At 38.2% G+C, this 18,919-nt stretch overlaps 1 protein-coding gene across 3 annotated transcripts in view; it reads right to left on the bottom strand.

The window, feature by feature from the left end:
* The window catches only part of LOC120087089 (5'-3' exonuclease family protein), a 95,780-nt gene that overhangs the window by 60,580 nt on the left and 16,281 nt on the right, over window positions 1–18,919 (bottom strand). For 2 of the 3 annotated variants that reach the window (XM_039043967.2, XM_039043963.2), the window contains exons 4-5: window positions 15,691–15,729; window positions 14,936–14,954 (exon numbers count right to left, since the gene is read on the bottom strand). In XM_039043967.2, coding sequence (XP_038899895.1) covers window positions 14,936–14,954; window positions 15,691–15,729 — 58 coding nt within the window. The remainder of the gene's footprint in view (window positions 1–14,935; window positions 14,955–15,690; window positions 15,730–18,919) is intronic. The other variant, XM_039043966.2, reaches the window with a different exon arrangement.

Raw genomic sequence — 18,919 nt, 5'->3', positions numbered from 1 at the left:
GGACAAATAGAAGGCGACAAACAAGCCAAGTGGAGTTTTCTTTGCATGACTAAGGAGCAGTTTAGAAGCCCAAAAAGCATTATCCAGATCTAAATGTTAACTCTCCTCGGACTTTTAGTCTTCCATAGAGCTTTGGAAAGACTTTTATCCATATGGGGACGAAGGGGAGAGGTGAGTGGTGAGAGATTTAATTGTGAAAATACTGATGCTTCCAAAGACCACAATCTTGAATCAAGGCTGTCCGAAACTGTCTTGCCTGAAAAAAGCAATAACAAGGCCTAAAAATGTAGTATTTCCTCATCTTTAAGCAAGCGACGAAAAACAATGGACCAAGAGTTCAACGAATGATCCCAATGAGAAGCTATGGAGCCCTTTGGCAACAAAGTGATCCTATACAAGCTTGGATAAAGAGTAGACAAGAGCTCTCCCCTTCGTAAACGAAAGGCCAAGAGGTAGAATCCACACAACCCATCTGCTTTTCTTTTTCTACAAAGGTCCCATCCATTTTTTCATTTTTCTTTGCAAAGGTCCCATGAACTTTTCCCTTCCCAAGATAACTTTATTAGAAAAATTAATTTTTTTTTCTCCCAACTCTCTACAAGTGATTCATTCTTCCCTTTTCGTCTCTCTTTATTCCTCCCCATCCTCTCTTCTCCCACTTATTCTCCCTTCTCTCTTTTCTCTTCCGTCCTCCCGCTAGCCACCGATCACTAGCACTGCATCCTCCATTTTTTCTTCTCCAGCTTTTATCTCTTCTCTTTCCCCTTTGTTTTTTTCTTTTCTTCTCCATTTACTTTCCAATCCCAACCTCTTGTTCCTTTCTTCCTTTCTCTCTTCTTTTTTCCTCTCTTCTCCCTTTGATTTTTTCTTCTCTTCTTCCCCATTTTTTTGTTTACTTCACCAAAGACAAAACCAACCAACTGACCAATCACGACATCACCAACCTCCAAAAAATCAATGACCATCAACAGAGCAAAACCGGCATGTGGCCAGCATCGGTTTGAGCCCAAAACCAACACTGACCAACCAATGATCATCCCTAAGGTGGGATGATTGCACCTAAAACCCTATTTGCAGTCCTTGGCGAAGTTGAAAAATAAGAAGTTGTGATCCAAGGTGAATGTGTTGTTTGCTTATGAAGAAGAAGAAGATGAGAAGGAAGAATATGTAACCGTTTTATACCCAATACCCCTGACTAAACTTCTTTTGGTATTTTTCAACCCGCAGTCTACACATTCCAACCCAACTCCCTTCATCTTGGCCCCATAACTCGTGCAACCCGACCCAACTTTGGCTCTCTTAATTTTTTTTCCTTGATCCAAACAAGCCGTATAACAAACCAATCAAGTCCATTCTTTTTACACAATTAACTTAACTCATTTTCAACTTTGGACAGATGAGAGCTACTTTTGTTCAAGTCAACAATTCTCTTCAAGGCACACTATTATTTGTGTTCAATTCGCTTGCAAGATGAATTTATTTTACGTTTTACAGCATATTTTGACGTCGAGAATGATTTTTTTTTATAATATTCACTTTCTTTTTAAAACTCAAGGATGAGTTTTGTTTGGCAGGGATAGAATGATGTCCTAAGATTAGGGTAAATTAGGGTATCTTGGTCAAATCCTTAATTGATTAGGATTATGATTGGTTTCCTTGATTGATTAGGATTGGGATTAGTTTCCTTGGTCTATTGGGATTAAGATTAGTTTCTTTGATTAATTAGGATTAGGATTAGTTTGCTTTCCAATTCTCGATATACAATAGAATTGTCTTTCTTATTGACAACTTTTGATTGATAAGAAAGACTTTGATTGTATACTTGGAGAATTCTCTCCTTTTGTCCTTTAAGCTACATCATGCCAGGTTGATCAGACCATTCTCAGTTAAAGAATCCAATCTTACATTCATGTTTATTTGGAGGATACCAAGAAGGGATGACATTCATTTCTAAAAATGCTAGAAAGTTTCCAAATGAAATACATATACATGTCATGGCAAATGTCCACTCTTCTGGCAACAAATTTCATCGGACAACAGAAATAGAAGCATAATGCATTTCCATCCAAGCTTTAAAGCTCTAGTTATGCAGACATGGTGAAGAATATTGGGAAAAATCATTACTTTGTTATGAACCCGATAAAACAAACCACGGCATAAGAGACCAAGAGAAGTCAATATGCTCATTCCCTTGTTTCACCACCCGAAAATCACAATGTGCTCCAGTTTTGGGTTAGAAAAAGCAATGATGTATTCAAGGAAGATTTTAACAATTTATGAGTTTTATCAAGATTATTTGTGTTTAATGAATGGAAGGATATAGCTAAATTCCTAGAAGAGCTTTTCAAGTGAGGGTTAGTCTTAATCCCCTATTTGCAAACAAAGCTTTAATCAAAGTTAACCAAGGAAAGATTGAAGACTTGATTGCAACTCCAAAGAAATGGTTTGATTATGGATAATATCATTTGCTATTTGAAAAATGGAACACGTTTAAGCATGGTAGGCCAATGGTCATGAAAGGATTTAGGGGATCGATTTTGATAAAATAATAATAATAAATAAATAAATAAAAAGTTTAAAATTAAAAAAAAAAAAAAAAAAAAAAAAACCCTTCCTCTGGATTATTGGAGTAGACATACATTTGAAGCCATTAGGGCTCACTTCGGAGGACTTGAGAGTATCACAATTGAAATGTTAAATCTTCTTAATTGTTCAAAAGCTAAAATACAAGTTAAGAAGAATTTGTGTGGTTTTACGCTGGTAACTATAGAAATCAAAGAAGAAAAAGAGGCAGCATCTTTTTTAACTTTGGAGATATTGAAACTTCATAGGCTCCTAATAATGTACAAGATGATTTATTTATCAAAGACTTCACCAACCCAGTTGATTTAGTTCGTTTGAATCAAGTTGCTCAAGATGAAGGATTGGATTGTAATTTTCTAAAGCCGAATTGGGTCTTCCTTACTCAGAACAATCCGAGCTATTCAAGAAATCCGTTTGAGACCAGTACTAAGAAACTCCCTCAAACATCGAAGGCCCCTTCGGAAGACAGGAATCCTTCATTGAAAAAGTCTGAATCTTCTCCGGCCGAAGATATGCTTTCCAACTATTCAAAAATGGCAAACCAGACTGGTGTGAACACAGCAGCGGAAGACGAGAGGCGGCACAATTGAGGAAAGAGAAAAAAACCGGTGATCGATAAAGTCTGAGGTAGAGCTGCGAAGATCGACGAAATCTGAGGTTGAAGGCGAAGGGTCAGGGAGAAAGTTTTGGAAAAGGTTTTTGATTGCGTGGATTGGGCTTTTCTTGAGAAAGTCCTAAATGGAAAAGGATTTGATCCTCTTTGGATAACATGGATAATGGGTTGTGCTAAGAACCCAAAATTCTCAATCTTCATAAATGAAAGGCCAAGAGGTAGAATCCACGCCACTAGAGGTATCCGGCAAGGTGACCCACTATCGCCATTCCTTTTCCTACTAGTTAGTGAAATGTTGAATGCTTTTATTGCTAGACTCCATGAAAAGGGGAAGTTCAAGGGCTCCCTAGTGGGAAAAGATAAAATTCATATCTCACTCCTTCAATTTGTCGATGTTACGTTGATTTTTTGCAGATATGAAGATGAGATGCTAGAAAACCTAAGGAATACGATTGAATTGTTTGAATGGTGTTCGGGTCAAAGAGTAAATTGGGAAAAATCAGCCATTTGTGGAATTAATATAGAAGACAGCAAGGTGCACGCTACTACCTCTTTACTTAAGTGCCAAGTTAATCATTTGCCTATCATGTACCTCGGTTTACCCCTGGGGGGTTACCCAAAAAAGGTCTCCTTTTGGCAGCCGATCATTGATAAAGTCTAGAATAAACTTGATAAATAGAGGAGGTATAACTTATCTCGTGGTGGAAGAGTCACTCTTTGTAAATCCATTTTGTCTAATCTCCCCACCTACTATATGTTCACATTCTTAATGCCAGAAAAAGTGATTTCTATTATTGAACGGAAAATGAGAAGCTTCTTTTGGGAGGGGCACAATAGAGGAAAGATGAATCACTTGGTCAAATGGAAGATGGTCATAAAGGCACAGGAGGATGGAAATCTTGGCATTGGAGGCCTTAGAATTAGAAACTTAGCCTTAATGGCCAAATGGAGAAAGCACGGTGGAAAATTAAAAGCCCTCAGTGAGTTAACATCTTCGTGTGGATAATGATGTTTGGAGAGTTGAACTGCTCCTCTGTGATGCAAAAGAAGCTGCTCAACCATTGTCTATCTCCACAAATTTGCGCTCGGTGTATGGCAGATCCAGAGAACCTGCAACATCTTTTTTTTGTTTGTTTGCTGCTATGCAAAACAATGTTGGTTGAGATTGTTCTCGATTTTTAACTTGGAATTGTTATGGTTCGATGCGGTGAATTCGTTGCTGGCCAATCTTTGGTTTGGAAGGAATCAACAGGTCTTCCATGACAACCGGATGACTTGGTTTGAGCATCTTGAGACAGCCCAGCTTAACGCCTCATTCTAGTGCACACTATCCAAACATTTTGCACATTTCTCAATTCAAGAATTGTGCTTAAACTAGCAAGCCTTCATTTCTCTAGCTTCTTAGAAGTACATTGTATCAGTCTTAAGTAGTATTTTTGGATGTTTTATGTGCTGCTGGTAGATTAAGTTTTGTGGTTTTGTTCGTTTGTCATTAGTTTATTCTGTTGGTTGTATTTGTTTGTTCTTTAGGATGATTTGGACATGATGAGGGTGCTAAGGAGGTGTCAACCTAGTTGAGATGCTCGATTGCACCTCCTGATCCTTAGTTTTTGTTGCTCATTGTTTCCTTACTATATATTGAACTTTGTCTCATTTCATTATTTTAATGAAGAGACTGTTTCCTTTTTCATAAATAAATAAACTAGGTCGCCTTCTTCAAACTTGACTTCTCTTTTAGATTTATCTTTAGCTTCCTTATACAACAAGATGGTCTTTTCCAAGTGTTCATGGACTTCTTTATCGAGTTTTTGTATTCTGTCAACCATGTTTTCAGCTTCAATACTAATGTCCACAGAAGAAGGTAAGTTGGCAAGATCAAATGTAAGTCTTGGAGTTGTAGTGTACGCTATTTCAAAAGGGCATCTTCTTGTTGACCCTTCATGTTGTTAAAGGCAAACTCTACTTAAGCAGGGGACAAATCTCACTGTTTTGATTTTGTGCCACTTAAACAACATATAAGATTTTTCAATGTTCGGTTGGTGACTTCTGTTTGCCCATCAGTTTGAGGATGTATAGTACTAAATTTCAGCATAGTGTCAAACTTCTTCCATAGGATGCACCAAAAGTGGCTAAGGAATTTCATGTCTTGATATGACACAACAGACTTAGGCACTCCATGAAGTCGAATAATCTCTCTAAAGAAGAGATTAGCTATGTAGACTGCATCATTTGTGTTCTTGCAAGCAAGCAAATGAACCATTTTGCTAAAGCGATCCACAACTACTATTACTATATAACCCCATTGGGTTTTGGGCAGACCAAGTACAGAGCCAGCTGATAAGTCTTCCCAAATGGTTGTGGGGACAGTAGTGGTGTGTATAAGCTGGCATTTGTAGAAGTACCTTTGGCTCTGACATGTAGCACATCTTCGGACAAAATTATTGGTTTCCTTTTGGATTTGTGGCCAATAGAATCGGTTTGATACTATTTCGAATGTCTTATCTTGACCAAAGTGTCTAGCCAAGCCTCCTGAGTGTTCATCTTTAGAAGAGCTTCTCAAAGAGAAATGTGAGGAATACATAGTTGGTTTCCTCTAAATAGGAAACCATCCATAATGTGGAAGTCTTCGGCATTCAAAAAATGGGTACATTTGTACCATATGTCTTCAAAGTCTTTGTCATTCTCATATAACTCCAGGAGGTGGGAAAATGCAGTCCGTTCTATAGTTAAAGTAGTGAGAATTAGGCTCTTCCTACTTAAGACATCAACAACTTTGTTCTCTTTGCCCGATTGATGTTTTATCACAAAGTCGAAGCTTTGAATAAATGAAATCCATCATGCGTGCATCCTGCTTATGTTCTTTTGAGCTTGCAAGAATTTCAAGGAGAAGTGATCAATTAATAGGAGAAATTACTTGGAAAGGAGATAGTGCTCCCACTATTTGAGTGCTCTAACTAGAGCGTATAGCTCTTGTTGATAAGTGCTCCATGTTTGCCTTGATGTGCTTAGCTTTTCACTAAAAAATTCAATCGATTGTCCTTGTTGGGATAACACAACTCCAATACCTAAGCTGCAAGCATCAACTGCTACTTCAAATGGTAATGAAAGTCTGGTAGTTTCAATATTAGGCTGGTGCTCAGTTTTTTCTTAATATCTTCGAAGCTGTCTTGTTGTTTCAGCCCCCATAAGAAGTTTCCTTTCTTCAAGCAATCAGTGATGGGTGCTGGATGAACTTTCTATAGAATAATGCCAAGCCAAGGAAAGTTTGTACTTCTTTGATTGTTGATGGGATTGTCCTTTGAGTGATTGCTTCGATCTTCTTTGGATCAACCTTGACTTGGTTTTGGCTAATAAGCCAAGAAATGATATTTCCTTTACAAGAAGAAATAAGCACTTCTTGGAGTTGATATACAGTTCAGCTTCTTTGAGAGCTCAGAATAAGCTATAGAGGTGCTGCGAGTGATCTTCTATGTTCCGGCCATACACCAAAATATCATCAAAATATACTATGAAAAATTTGTTATGGAAATGATGAAGTACTTGATTCATGAGCCTCATAAAGGTGCTAGGAGCCTTTGATAACCAGAATGGCAATACAAACCACTCGAATAACCCTTCATTGGTCTTGAAGGCCATTTTCCACTCATCTTCTGGCCTAATCCATATTTGATATTATCCACTCTTCAAGTCCACCTTTGAAAAGATTAGGGCCCCTCCAAGTTGATCAAGTAAGTCACTTATTCGGGTATTGGAAAGCGATATCTTATTGTGATTTGATTGATGGCTCTACTATCCACACACAACCTCCAACTCCCATCCTTCTTGGTACATGGGCTCAAGCTTGGTTGAATATGTCCTTTTTTAAGTAATTCTTCTATATGTTGATGGAGGACCTCATACTCCCTAAGGATCATCCTATAGTAAGATAAGTTTGATAATGTGGCTCCCGAAATTAGGTCAATGTGGTGTTGGATGTTTCGCAGAGGGGGCACCCCTTCAGGTTCTTCCCTAAGTTGAAGGAATTCATCAAACAGGCTTTGTATTTCCAAAGGGACTTCAGCTTCTTGTGCTTCTTTGGACTTTTCAACAGTCCTAAGATATCGGCTTCCCTCTCGTTCATCAAGGTTTTGCCACCGATTGTAATAAACAAGTGGTTGTTGTCTTTCTTCTTCATTTTTACTCCCCCATCATTAACATGGGAGTAATACAATCTTCTTATCCATTCATTGGAATTCGTCTGTATTTTCACTCCTTTTGTGTAAGGCTCGAGTGTCGAATGGCCAAGGTCTCCCTAGTAGGACATGGCATATATCCATGTCTAGAACATCACACACAATTTGATATTTGTATCCACTCCCAATTGAGAGGGGAATCGTACAAATTTCATTGACTTGAACTTCTTCACCCAACCAATCTTGTATGCACTTCAGTGAGGCTCCACCTTAAGGTTCAATGCCACTACAAGCTTCTTAGACACGAAGTTCTCACTACTTCCACTATCGACGATGACACTGTATACCTTGTCGTTGATGGTGCATCTTGTCTTGACAAGACAATGCCTCTGTGGATTAGATTCTCCCTTTGGTGTGATCAAATTTTTTTTGGAGAACGCATGAGACTATCTACATCATCTGGCTCAATCATTTTGGCTTCTTCTTCACTAATTTCAATGTTCTCAGATGAGATTTCATCTTCTTCTTCCATGTAGGCTACTGTCCTACGTTGTGAGCATGCATTGGATAGGTGGCAAGCTTGGCCACACCGAAAGCATTTCCCTAAAGAAGGCCGGTTGTGGGGGTTTTGAGATTTTTCTTGTAGTCTATACCTCTGTTTTCTTCTCTTCCAAATTTTCTTAGGTTTCCTTTTCTTTTTCTCGTGTTGTAGGAGGTTGGTTTATTTGCTCGTGGTTCTTACCAATAGCTTAGGTTCTCTTATTGGTGGTTGCATCCCATGAGGCTTTTCTTGAAGTATTCTTGGAGCGCATCTCATTCAATTGTTCCACAGATTCAGCAAAAAAAATCACATCAGCAAGTAAATGAAATGGTTGAAGTTTCATCTTTTCTTTGAGATCCATTCTAAGGCCACCAATGAATCTAGCAATCAAGTGTCGTTCGTTTTCTGCCAAGTTGGTTCTCGCTCCCAGCCGATGGAACTTCTCTACATAGTTTGCCACTGTCCTCGGCCTTTGTCTACAATTTTGGTATAGATTATATAACGTTTGCTCATAATTCGGAGGTAGAAATCTCCCTTTCCGTAGTTGTTCCATCTTCTCTCGAATAGGCCTCTTCCCCTACCTATGCCAATTAACCTCCATTTTAGCTCACCACGCAGACGCCTCTCCCTTCAACTTAGAGGGCTACTAACTGCACCTTCTTGTGGTCCGGGGTGTTTACGTAATCAAAGAAGTTCTCCGTATTCTTGATCAAATCAAGAAATGTCTCAATATCACGCCTCCCATTGTAAGCCGGTAAGTCAATCTTCATTTTGTAATTGTATATTTCACCTTTGGTTTCATATCTTCCTTCTTGCACTCTTCTTGGAGCATAAAACTCTTCTTCTTGATCATCTTCACTCGACGAATCCCAATCTTGATCTTCTTGGTGCCTTGCTTGAATAATCAAATGTCTTCTTGGATTTCCTTGGATCTGCCTATGCTGATTTCTCCCTCCTCTTGGTTGTCCGCCGCTACTTCTTCCCCTTCCTTCCCATTCTAGCACGAATAGTTAAGCATTCTCCCAATTTTGAGGTGCTGTTGCCAACATCTCTACCCTTCGAGTAAGGGTTTCCATGCTTTCTTGAAGACTTATTAACGTTTCTTGAATTCTCCCCAATGGGTTCTCAACGGACAACAAGCGTCGTGTTGTAGTTCTTGGAGAAAGGGCAAGGATTCTTCCACCTCTTGTTCTTGCTCACAGTTGTCTCCACCGAATCTTCCGACCATCAATCCCCGAATCTTGGAGTGCTCTGATACCAATGTGTACAACCAAAAGACTAGTTTGAATGAAAATGATTCTCTTCCTCTAAATGAGGGGAGATGCTTTATTTATAGGTGGAATGATTACAAGCTTGTAGAATAACAAATTAACTACCCATTTTAACTCACTCACTCTTAGCTCACTTATAATTGCTCTCGGTATACACCAATTCTCCAATGTGATGCTTTTTGAGTAAGCCTCATGCACGGCTGAAGGTGACTTTTCAACTACTTTTTCGAACATATTCACGGAGAATCCTTCATCTAACATAGTTTCTTAAATTTAGATAATATCCAAATTATTTGAGAAGTCATTTGCCGTAAAGCTGATTTTGTTGGGTAGAAAGTTGCTTTGGTCAGCCAACAGATCCCTGCCTTCAAAGTGTATCAAAAACTTCCCCAAATTTAAGTCCTCAATAGACAGGGATGCTGGAATGAAGCCACATAAATTATTTTGAACTTCAATAATTCCTTGGGACGATCCAACAAACTTAAAGTTAGAGAAGAAATTTCCACCAGTCCATCCAAATGATCACCAATAGCTTCAAAAACTGAATTTTTCCAAAACGGCAAAGGCAAGTTCTTAATGGAAATCCAGCCCCCATTGCATTTTTTTTAACTGGAAACGAGCCTCTTCATTAATAAAATGAAATGAGATTAATGCTCAAAATACAAGAGAATTATACAAAGAACAAAAAGGCCTAACAATTAAAACCAAGGCTAAAACACAGCCCATACAAAAGAATAACAAGAACAAACGGTTCACATAAACCTAGACAAGACAAAACAGAACAAACAATTACAGAAAATACTCAAAACTAGATTAAATAGAAGAGATCTGATGCTTCCTTTGCGGTTTGAAACAGCAACAAAGTCAACAACCAAAATAGAACAATCAACAATCCTCTGTGAAGGATCAAGAGTAAATTTTGCTCTAGCTATATAGCATCCCCAAAGTACCAACTTCACACTACGACTTCTTTTTCAGCAACATACCCAAAATAAGCTAAGTCTTCAAACAAACAGATTCAATAATGCTTGTCAACCAGTACAGTCATCCAAAAATTAATCCACATTCTTCAACTATGGACTTCAGATGTGAAGGGATTTCAGAGTAATGCAAAGGAGAAAGACATGAAGTACCCGCCATTTTTAAATTCAAATTTTCTTCCTCGTGAAACATGGTGTTGAAATCAATTCCCAAATTATCGTATTGCAATGGTGTTTCTTGATCGAATTTATCCTCAAAGCAAACTGTTTCCTTGCTGCTTACACTAAATGGAGTCACTAGCATAAACATAACTTCTTTTTTGGCACGAAGACAAGGGGAGCAAGGGGTACCTCTCAGAAATTGAGCCTCTAAAGAAGATTTAAAAGCGGCGTACTTAAATTTCTGGGTTGAAGCTAAAGATAGGAACCGACTTCTTGGCAGGTGCTGGCAGTTGTGCATGCACACAACAGGCATCTAAAAGGTTCGGGTGATACTCTGAAACAATTGATTTAAGGTTAGATCTCCTTTTTCTTGAGAAATGTTTGGGATATGGTTTCAAAAGTCTCGAAAACTTGTGATATTTAGGAAATGTCTTTTGAAGACTTGAAGACTTGTTTTTGCCAAAAATTCTTTTACTGCCAACTTGACTTTTAGCAAGGTGAGCAACTTTCGAGAAGTGTGTCAAAGGTTTCACTGTTACAGCTGAATTTGAGCTATTATCCAAGGAAGATGGGGGAGACAAAACGCCTGAGGACATTGGACCAATATGCTACTGAGAACCTTTCGAAGGAATGCCAAAAGTCTGAGATAAAGGCTTGTTGCTAATCAAATCGGTGGACCCTGTATCAGATATTCTCTTGCCTCCACTCTTATGTCTATTTGAAATCCCTTTTTTCTGTTCACACCTGTTTGGGGATTCGAATTTACCCGAGCTGGATCTGACTTGGAAACGGAACTATCAATGTGGGGATGTTTTTTGCCGGGACCGCCAATGAAGGAAGGATGGTTTTCAGTGAAGTCTTCGACAAAGGAGGGTCCTCCAAAGCAAGGGCTGCGAATGGGTTCCTAAAAGACTCCAGCACACTCTGAGGTGAAACGAGGAAAACTCATTCTAGCTTTAGTAAGTTAATTTCAACTTCATCATCTTATGCAACCTGATTCGATGAGCTAAGTCAATTGGATTAGTAAAATTCATAACGTATAGGTCTCCATGAACAGATAAAAGGGGTGTCAATTAACTCAAAATCACTGAAGTTTAAAAAAATATTGCCCTGTTTCTCATCTTTAATCTTGATCGTTGATGACGTAAATCCACAAAGATTCTTTCTGACTTGAATTGTTGCTTCTGAACAGTTGAGGAGGTTGAGAGTTTCTATCGCTATATTTTCCAAACCTCCAAAATACACTCCAATAGCTTCAAATGTATTTCTACTCCAATAATCTAAAGGAAGATTCTTTATCGATAACCAACCCCATAGCATTTCATAACTTCTGGCAGAATATGATTCATTTTTTAGTGTTCTAGCTTGAGATGAAATTTGCCATACTCAAACCATTTACCATTCGAGAAATCCGGATCGATCTCCTTGTTAATCTTGATCCAGGCCTTATTTGCTAAATATGGATTAAATGAGATGGAAGCTTGAAAGAAGTAATCGATGCTGGATTTAATTTCACTCTAGGAATAAAACTCCATTAATTTTGTCACCATGAGGATGGAATTAAGATCCATATTTAACATATTATTTTCCTTTTTGACCGAAACAGAGGAGGAAATGGATTGTACCTTTTTTTTTTCAAGCTTTCTTTTTTTTTTTCTTTTGACAAGAGAATTTCATTGATGTATGAAATTACAAAAAGAGGGGGAAAGAAGCACCGGACCAAAGGAGTTACAAAAGACATCTCCAATTGGTCAAAAGAGAATAAAAAATATATGAATTGAATTGTTTAGACAATTTACACCAAGAGATAGCAATGTTAAGTACATGGTCAAAGAAAATGTCGAAGTGTTGGGCTTTGTCATTGAAAAAACGGTTGTTCTGTTCTAACTAAACCGACCACAAAAAGGCCCTGACGAGTTGCTTCCAAAGGAGGCCTTTTCTGCCCTTGAAAGGATGATTTTCAATAATGAGGGAGAGAAAATGAGTAACATCCACTGGAAAGACCACACACCAATTGAAATCATGAAGCACGTGGTTCCGAAAATTCTTGGAAAAAGGGCAGAATATGAAGAGGCGACTTTCAATTTCAGTGTCTTTCATACAAAGAGAACACCAGTTGGGTGAAATCGCCAGAGGGGAGACGGCACTGAAGTTTGTTATGCGTGAGGACAGCCTTATGAGCAAGTTCCCAAAGAAAAATTTTGATTTTTTTGGGATATTGGTCGGTCCATCATGTAGACTAGTGTTGTTTTCATATCTGTAAGTAATCCAAGATTTTGTTGTGAAGGTCCCAGATGACTCAAGCTTCCAAAACCATTTGTCATTGGAATGGAGGGGCTGATAAGAAGTGAGCAAATGTGGGAGAACGGCCCATTCATCAGTTTCCAAATCATTAAGATGTCTACAGAGATGGAGGTTCCACCCACCCTCTAGCGTGTTCCATAGCTCGGTGACCATGGCTTCCTTGGCAAGGGTCAGTGCAAATAAATTGGGGAAAGACTCTATTATGATTGAATTTTCTTCAAGCTTTCTGGTCTAACTTGATTGAATTTTCCAAATTATGGATGAACAACTTCTGCATAGGAACTTGAAAAGACTCTTTTTCCATTTTCCCAGCCAGTCTTCATTGTTGTCTTGAGGAATCAGCATATGAAACTTAATACTTTCCTTGAGCATTAAAAAGAAGGAATGCCATCCTTGTTTATTCCTCCCAGTTGGAATGTGAGGAAGGCCAAAAGGTATTCCACGAACCGACCTTCCTTAGATCGAAATTTGGCAAGTCGAGAGATACCACGATTGGTTCTGGTTTTTTCTGAGAAGAAGTCTGGAGTCTGGACCTTAATCATGGTGTCTAAACTTTCCACAAACCAATCCATCATCTGAGACGAAATCGAAACAATTTGACTTCTTTCCCAATCTTTATCGAAAATCCTGAGTCTTCGAACCAAACACAAAAGTGTTGATTGTTAATATTGCAGCTTTTGATTTCCATGGTTGATAACACGAACTTGATAAATATGAGAAGAGACAATGATGTTGTTGAAGTGTATGGTTGCTGATCAGGATAGAGGGAGAGTCGCTGGAGCTATAATTGGAAGAGGAGAAGGTGTGGAGAGAGGAGAGAGGAGAGAGGGGAGAGCATACTTACCTATGGCCCTTTCTGCAGCTTTTTGGGATGATTTCCTTTTCCTAATGGACTTTTTAAAAGACCTGGGACATTTAGACAAGGATGGAGCTGTCTTGAGTTTGGGGTTTTGGATTTCCCTTTCCACGACTACTTGTCCAAGACTTATTCCTCGTCTGCAAGCCCACCACACAAACCAGCAACTTTGATTTTTCTAAGGAAAGGGGGGACATCTAGAACCATCACCCATTCACCGTAAATTTTTTCTCGTGTCCCTCTGTCAACAATTATAGATTCTGACTATTAACCACATAAGCAGTCTGAGACCCCTGTTTTCCTTCACTAACAACCACTTTAACCTCCTTACTACTTCCACACAAGCCTACTGCCAAATTATCACAAAAAGGCCTAGAAACGAAATCAACTCTGCTTTCTTTGCCAACAAATATTTTACATTAAACCATCCCACCCTACTGTTGAACTTCTCCACAATGACTGTCAAAGAACATTCAAAGGAAAACCCAAACTCTTGATCAATCGGGGATTTAATCAATGGAAACATATGGAGGACCTTCGATTTCCCTTGCCACCTTGCCACTTGTGCAAAGGATGTTTTTATGTCCAAATGATTCAAAGAGTTTCCTTGAGTCGGAACAAAGCTTGACAGTTTAGGTAAAAGCTCAAAAAACGCTTTCAACAAACATGCCAACCCCTCCTCCCTTACCCACTAGGATAAACATCTAGATTCGCTTCCCTCTCAATGTTTTCATAGTAACCAAACTAAGCCTTTCTTTGGCATTTGCTAGAACTTTGAAAAAAAAATAACCAAGGTCTCCAATATTCTTCTCCTCCAAACAAAAACCGATCGAATTTTCCAACTTAGAGGTCGAGACCAAGCAATCCTAAAGCCAAGCCAGTGTGCCTAACTCTATCCCAAATATTACCCTATGTAAACCCCCATTCTTTCTTTCTTTTTTCTTTTTTTTTAATAAATGACATAAAGTTTCATTGAAAAGATGAAAAAAGAGACTATTGCTCCAAGGATATAAACTCCAAAAGGAATAAAATGCAAAAAGCAGAAAAATATAAAGACTCTACAAACCGTAACAAATGACATACTTAAAAGCTTAACAAATAACTAATACATTAAATCAAACAAGGGTATGAACGTTGAACCCCCATTCTCTTCAAAAACAACCTTCCTTGCTCCTGTTCTACTAATAGAAAAAGGCTTTTGATCGGTATGCACCTTTTTCATCTCCCCCTTAACATGAATGGAATAAATAATGAACTCAACTATGTATAGGCCACAAGAGCTAAATTTGAATATTTCTCTATGAAACACTTCAATGTGCTTAAAACACCAGGTGAAGTACATGCAAGTAGATAATTATGAAAATTGCATATCCAAGAAAAGTAATGGAATACAAGCACATACGTGTTCTTGTAGAAATCAGTAAGGTGACAAGTTTTTAATCCTCTATCTTACCATCATGGTCGAACACAACCTGTACAACATTGAGAATATATACATGAATCTTGCTAATCCATCCATAGTTAAGAGAATAATTATGAGAGGCACAAGCTAAACACCAAACCACATAAAGGCCTGGTTAATGATTAGTTATGCTCAGAAATAGAAGATGAGTGCTTAAAGATGGATGAAGGATTCTACATACACTTGCCTGCCTAATTATCAACGAAACAAATGAATCATCACTCACTTATTAGTCTAACTAACATATTATAGGGATATACCCTTTTGATCCCTATTGTTAGAGTTTAATATCCAGTTTTCTCTAGGTTTCAAAATCTTACGGTTTTGCCATTTAGGTTTCAATAACGCTCCATTTTGGAACCTGATGTTGATTGTTTGTTAGTTTCCTTGATAAAAAGATGCCATGGCTTTTGTATGTATTTTCTTACAATAATCAGCTATTTTATAATTTAATTTTGTTGATGCGACCAAAAATTATTTACAAATATTCTCTTCAATCCCTGTCACCTCCCTTATTTCTCCCTCCCCACCAACCATGCCCATCCTCTCTCATTTTTAGCCCAAAAAAGGGCTAGATAATTTGAAGTAAAAACCAAAAGGAAGGACTAATGAAACCCAAAGTTTTTTAAAACTATGAAACAAATGAACACCAAACTCAAAAGTCAAATCTCAAAGACCAAATAAATTTTGGTAAATGTTTGCAATAACATAATTAAAGAGGGTGTTTGAGGGAAAAAGAACGCTACCGCCACATGAGAAGGCATAAACTCCAGAACATCAACAATCTGCAAGAGAATAAATAATAACGACAAAGCACATTAACCACTAAACTAAACAGAAAACTTTAACTTTTACTTGCAGAAAAATCACAGATGCTGATGTAGGCCTTCTGCTCTTGGTTTATTCTTGGGCTTCTTGTTCTTTCTTAAGGTGTTTCTTGTAAATCTCTGAGTTATTTCTTGTTTAAGTTGGTCATTTCTCTATTTCTTCTCTTGTATTTTTTCTGCTTTGTTCCTGTTTTGTTTTAGTTAGTAATTTCAGTTAGTTGGTTGTTGCCAGAGAGCCTTGTTCTATTCCCCTAGGTTGCTGCCTCCGCCTATATATATGACTGTGAGTTGTTTTTTTAATAAGAAATGAACCACTTCATTAAGATAATGAAAGATGTTACAAGAGATTGAGAGGAAACAAACGCAAGAAAATAAAAGAAAGGATCAGCAAATGCACCAGGACATCTCAACTAGGTTGACACCTCCGTAGCACTCTAATCATATCCGAAGTAAAGCAAAAATTATAATAACGGAATAAAAAGCTGACTAATCCGTGCCTGTTGCAAAGGCTTACACCAAAATGAAAGTTGAAAATTAAGCCGAAGCCAAAAACTAAAGAGCTAAAAGATCAAGAAAGGGGAAAAATGAAGGCGTTCCAATTGAGACTGATGTCTTGAATGGAGAAATCTTTAAAATCTTTGGAGAGAGAGCACCAGGAAAAGGCATTGATCCGAGCGGTATCAAATTTAATGGAGCAAAGAGATGCTTTGTCATGAAACACTCTTTGATTCCTTTCAAACCATAATTCTGATAACAAAGCTTTGACTGCATTGACCCAAATTAACCTTGGCTTCTTCTTCAATTTAGGGCCAATCAGAAGTTGAAACACGTTTGCCTTGAAATGTTTATCAAAAACCCAGCTGGTTTTGAAGCAATTGAGTAAACGTAGCCAACAGTTTTCTGCAAAAACACACTGGAAGAACAGATGTAAAAGAGTTTCTGAATTTGCCAAACAAAGAGAGCAAACCTGTGGAGAAATATAATGGTTAGGAAGCTTCCTTTGTACAATATCTGCACTATTAAGCAAATCATTCAGCATAATCCAAGTCAGAATGTTTATCCTTCTAGGGCTCTTTGATTTCCACAAAGTCGATTCTAGTTGAGTTCCAATTGGGGAGGAGAGGGATAGATGTATGACAAGGGATTTAGCTGAAAAAAACCCACTTGGTTCTAAGATCCACCTTCTTTTGTCTGGAAGCAAATTAAGTTTAGAGTAGGAAAGCTTTTCAGTAAGGAGTCGGAAGTTTTCTGACTCTTCTTCCTTTAGAAGTCTTCAAAATTGGAAAGACTAAGATTCTAGTGCCTCATCCCAAAAATCATGTACTGCACCATCGGGCTTGGTAGAGATGATGTAAAGACTAGGAAAGGAGGCTCTTAGGGGAACAATGTCCAGCCAAGGGTCAAGCCAGAGCGCAACCCTTTTACCGTTACCTACTTTAAAAGCAACCAAAGATTCTACTTTTAGCCAAATTCTTGAGATGTTGACCCATGGACTTCTAAGGCTGCTGGTAGCTTTGCCATTAGTGTGCCAACCGAACATACTTCTTCCATAAATGCTTGTAATTACTTTCCTCCAAAGGGAATTCTCCTCATTGATGAACCTCCACCCCCATTTAGCCAGTAGGCTTTGATTTTTAAATTTCAAACCTCCAATGCCGAGACCACCATCTTCTTGTGAACAAGAAACAAGGTCCCATTTTACCAAATGGTTTAATTTACTTCCAGAATACCCTTCCCAGAAAAAGTTTCTCATAAGTCTTTCTATAATCCGAACCACCTTTTCTAGCATCATGAAAAGTGACATATAGTATATAGGGATGTGAGAAAGTACTGACTTACAAAGGGTGGAGCGTCCTCCTCTAGAGAGATTGTATCTCTTCCATTTATCCAATTTGCTTTGAATTTTATCAATCATTGGTTGCCAAAAAGCCAATTGTTTGGGGTAGCCACCTAATGGAAGGCCGAGGTACATGAATGGGAGCTTGACAGCCTTGCAATTCAGTTTGGCAGCTTCTGATTGTAGCTTGTTATAATCAATATTGATACCACTTAAAGCTGATTTGTCCCAATTAATCTTCAGCCTTGAGCACCACTCAAAAAGTTCAATTGTTTTCTTTAGGTTTTCAAGCGTTTCCTCATCATCTTTGCAGAAAATTAACGTATCATCGGAAAATTGCAATAAGGAGACGTGAATTCTATATTTGCTCACTAGAAAGCCTTCAAACTTGCCTTTCTCATGAAGCCTGGACAATAATGCACATAAAACTTCACTGACTAAAAGAAAAAGAAAGGGCGAAAGAGGGTCGCATTGCCTTATTCCTCTTGTAGCATGGATTCTACCTCGTGGTCTGCCATTTATAAAAATTGAGAATTTTGTGTTAGATACACAGCCCATCATCCCCATTATCCATCTTGAATCAAAGTTCTTTTCAACAAGAATCTTTTCAAGAAACTCCCAATCAACACGATCAAAAGCTTTTTCTAGGTCAAGTTTTAAGATCCACCCTTTTTTCTTCTTAAAATGATAATCTTCAACCGCTTCGTTGGCTATGAGGATTGGATCTAAGATTTGCCTTCCTTCAATGAAGGCACTTTGTGAAGCATCTATTATACTTGGCATTACCTTTTTAAGCCTCTCCGCTAGTACTTTAGCTACTACTTTATAAGTCAAAGTAGTTAAACTTATTGGTCTGAAATCACATGCCCGGACAGCATCCTTTTCTTTTGAATTAGGCTGATGAAGTTTTCCTTTATACATGAATTCAGCTTCCCATTACCATAGAAATCTTCGAAGAGTTCTAGGAATTTATCTTTAAATTGAGGAGGAACTCGACTGTAAAACCATCTGGATCGGGGGCCTTGTTTTTGCCCAAAGAGTTTAAGGCAAGTGTGATTTCAGCTGTGGAGAATCTAGCTGTCAGCATTAAATTCTCTGAACTAGACTTTAGACCATTGGAAGTTGATAGGAATGGTTCTTTGGCTGGGAGATTTGGTGTACAAAGAGGAGTAGAAGTCTAGAATTAGGTCTTCAATCTCCTTGAAGGAGTGAGTTGCTACATCTTGGTCATTTAAAAGTTCGGAGATTAGATTCCTTCTTCTCTTTGCATCCAAGAATCTACGGAAGAATTTGGTGTTTTCATCACCTAGG

Source organism: Benincasa hispida, chromosome 9 (assembly GCF_027475165.1).
Source record: "Benincasa hispida cultivar pf3 chromosome 9, pf3_genome.v1.1, whole genome shotgun sequence".
Classification (NCBI taxonomy): Eukaryota; Viridiplantae; Streptophyta; class Magnoliopsida; order Cucurbitales; family Cucurbitaceae; genus Benincasa; species Benincasa hispida.
This window is presented reverse-complemented; position numbering and strand designations above follow the sequence as displayed.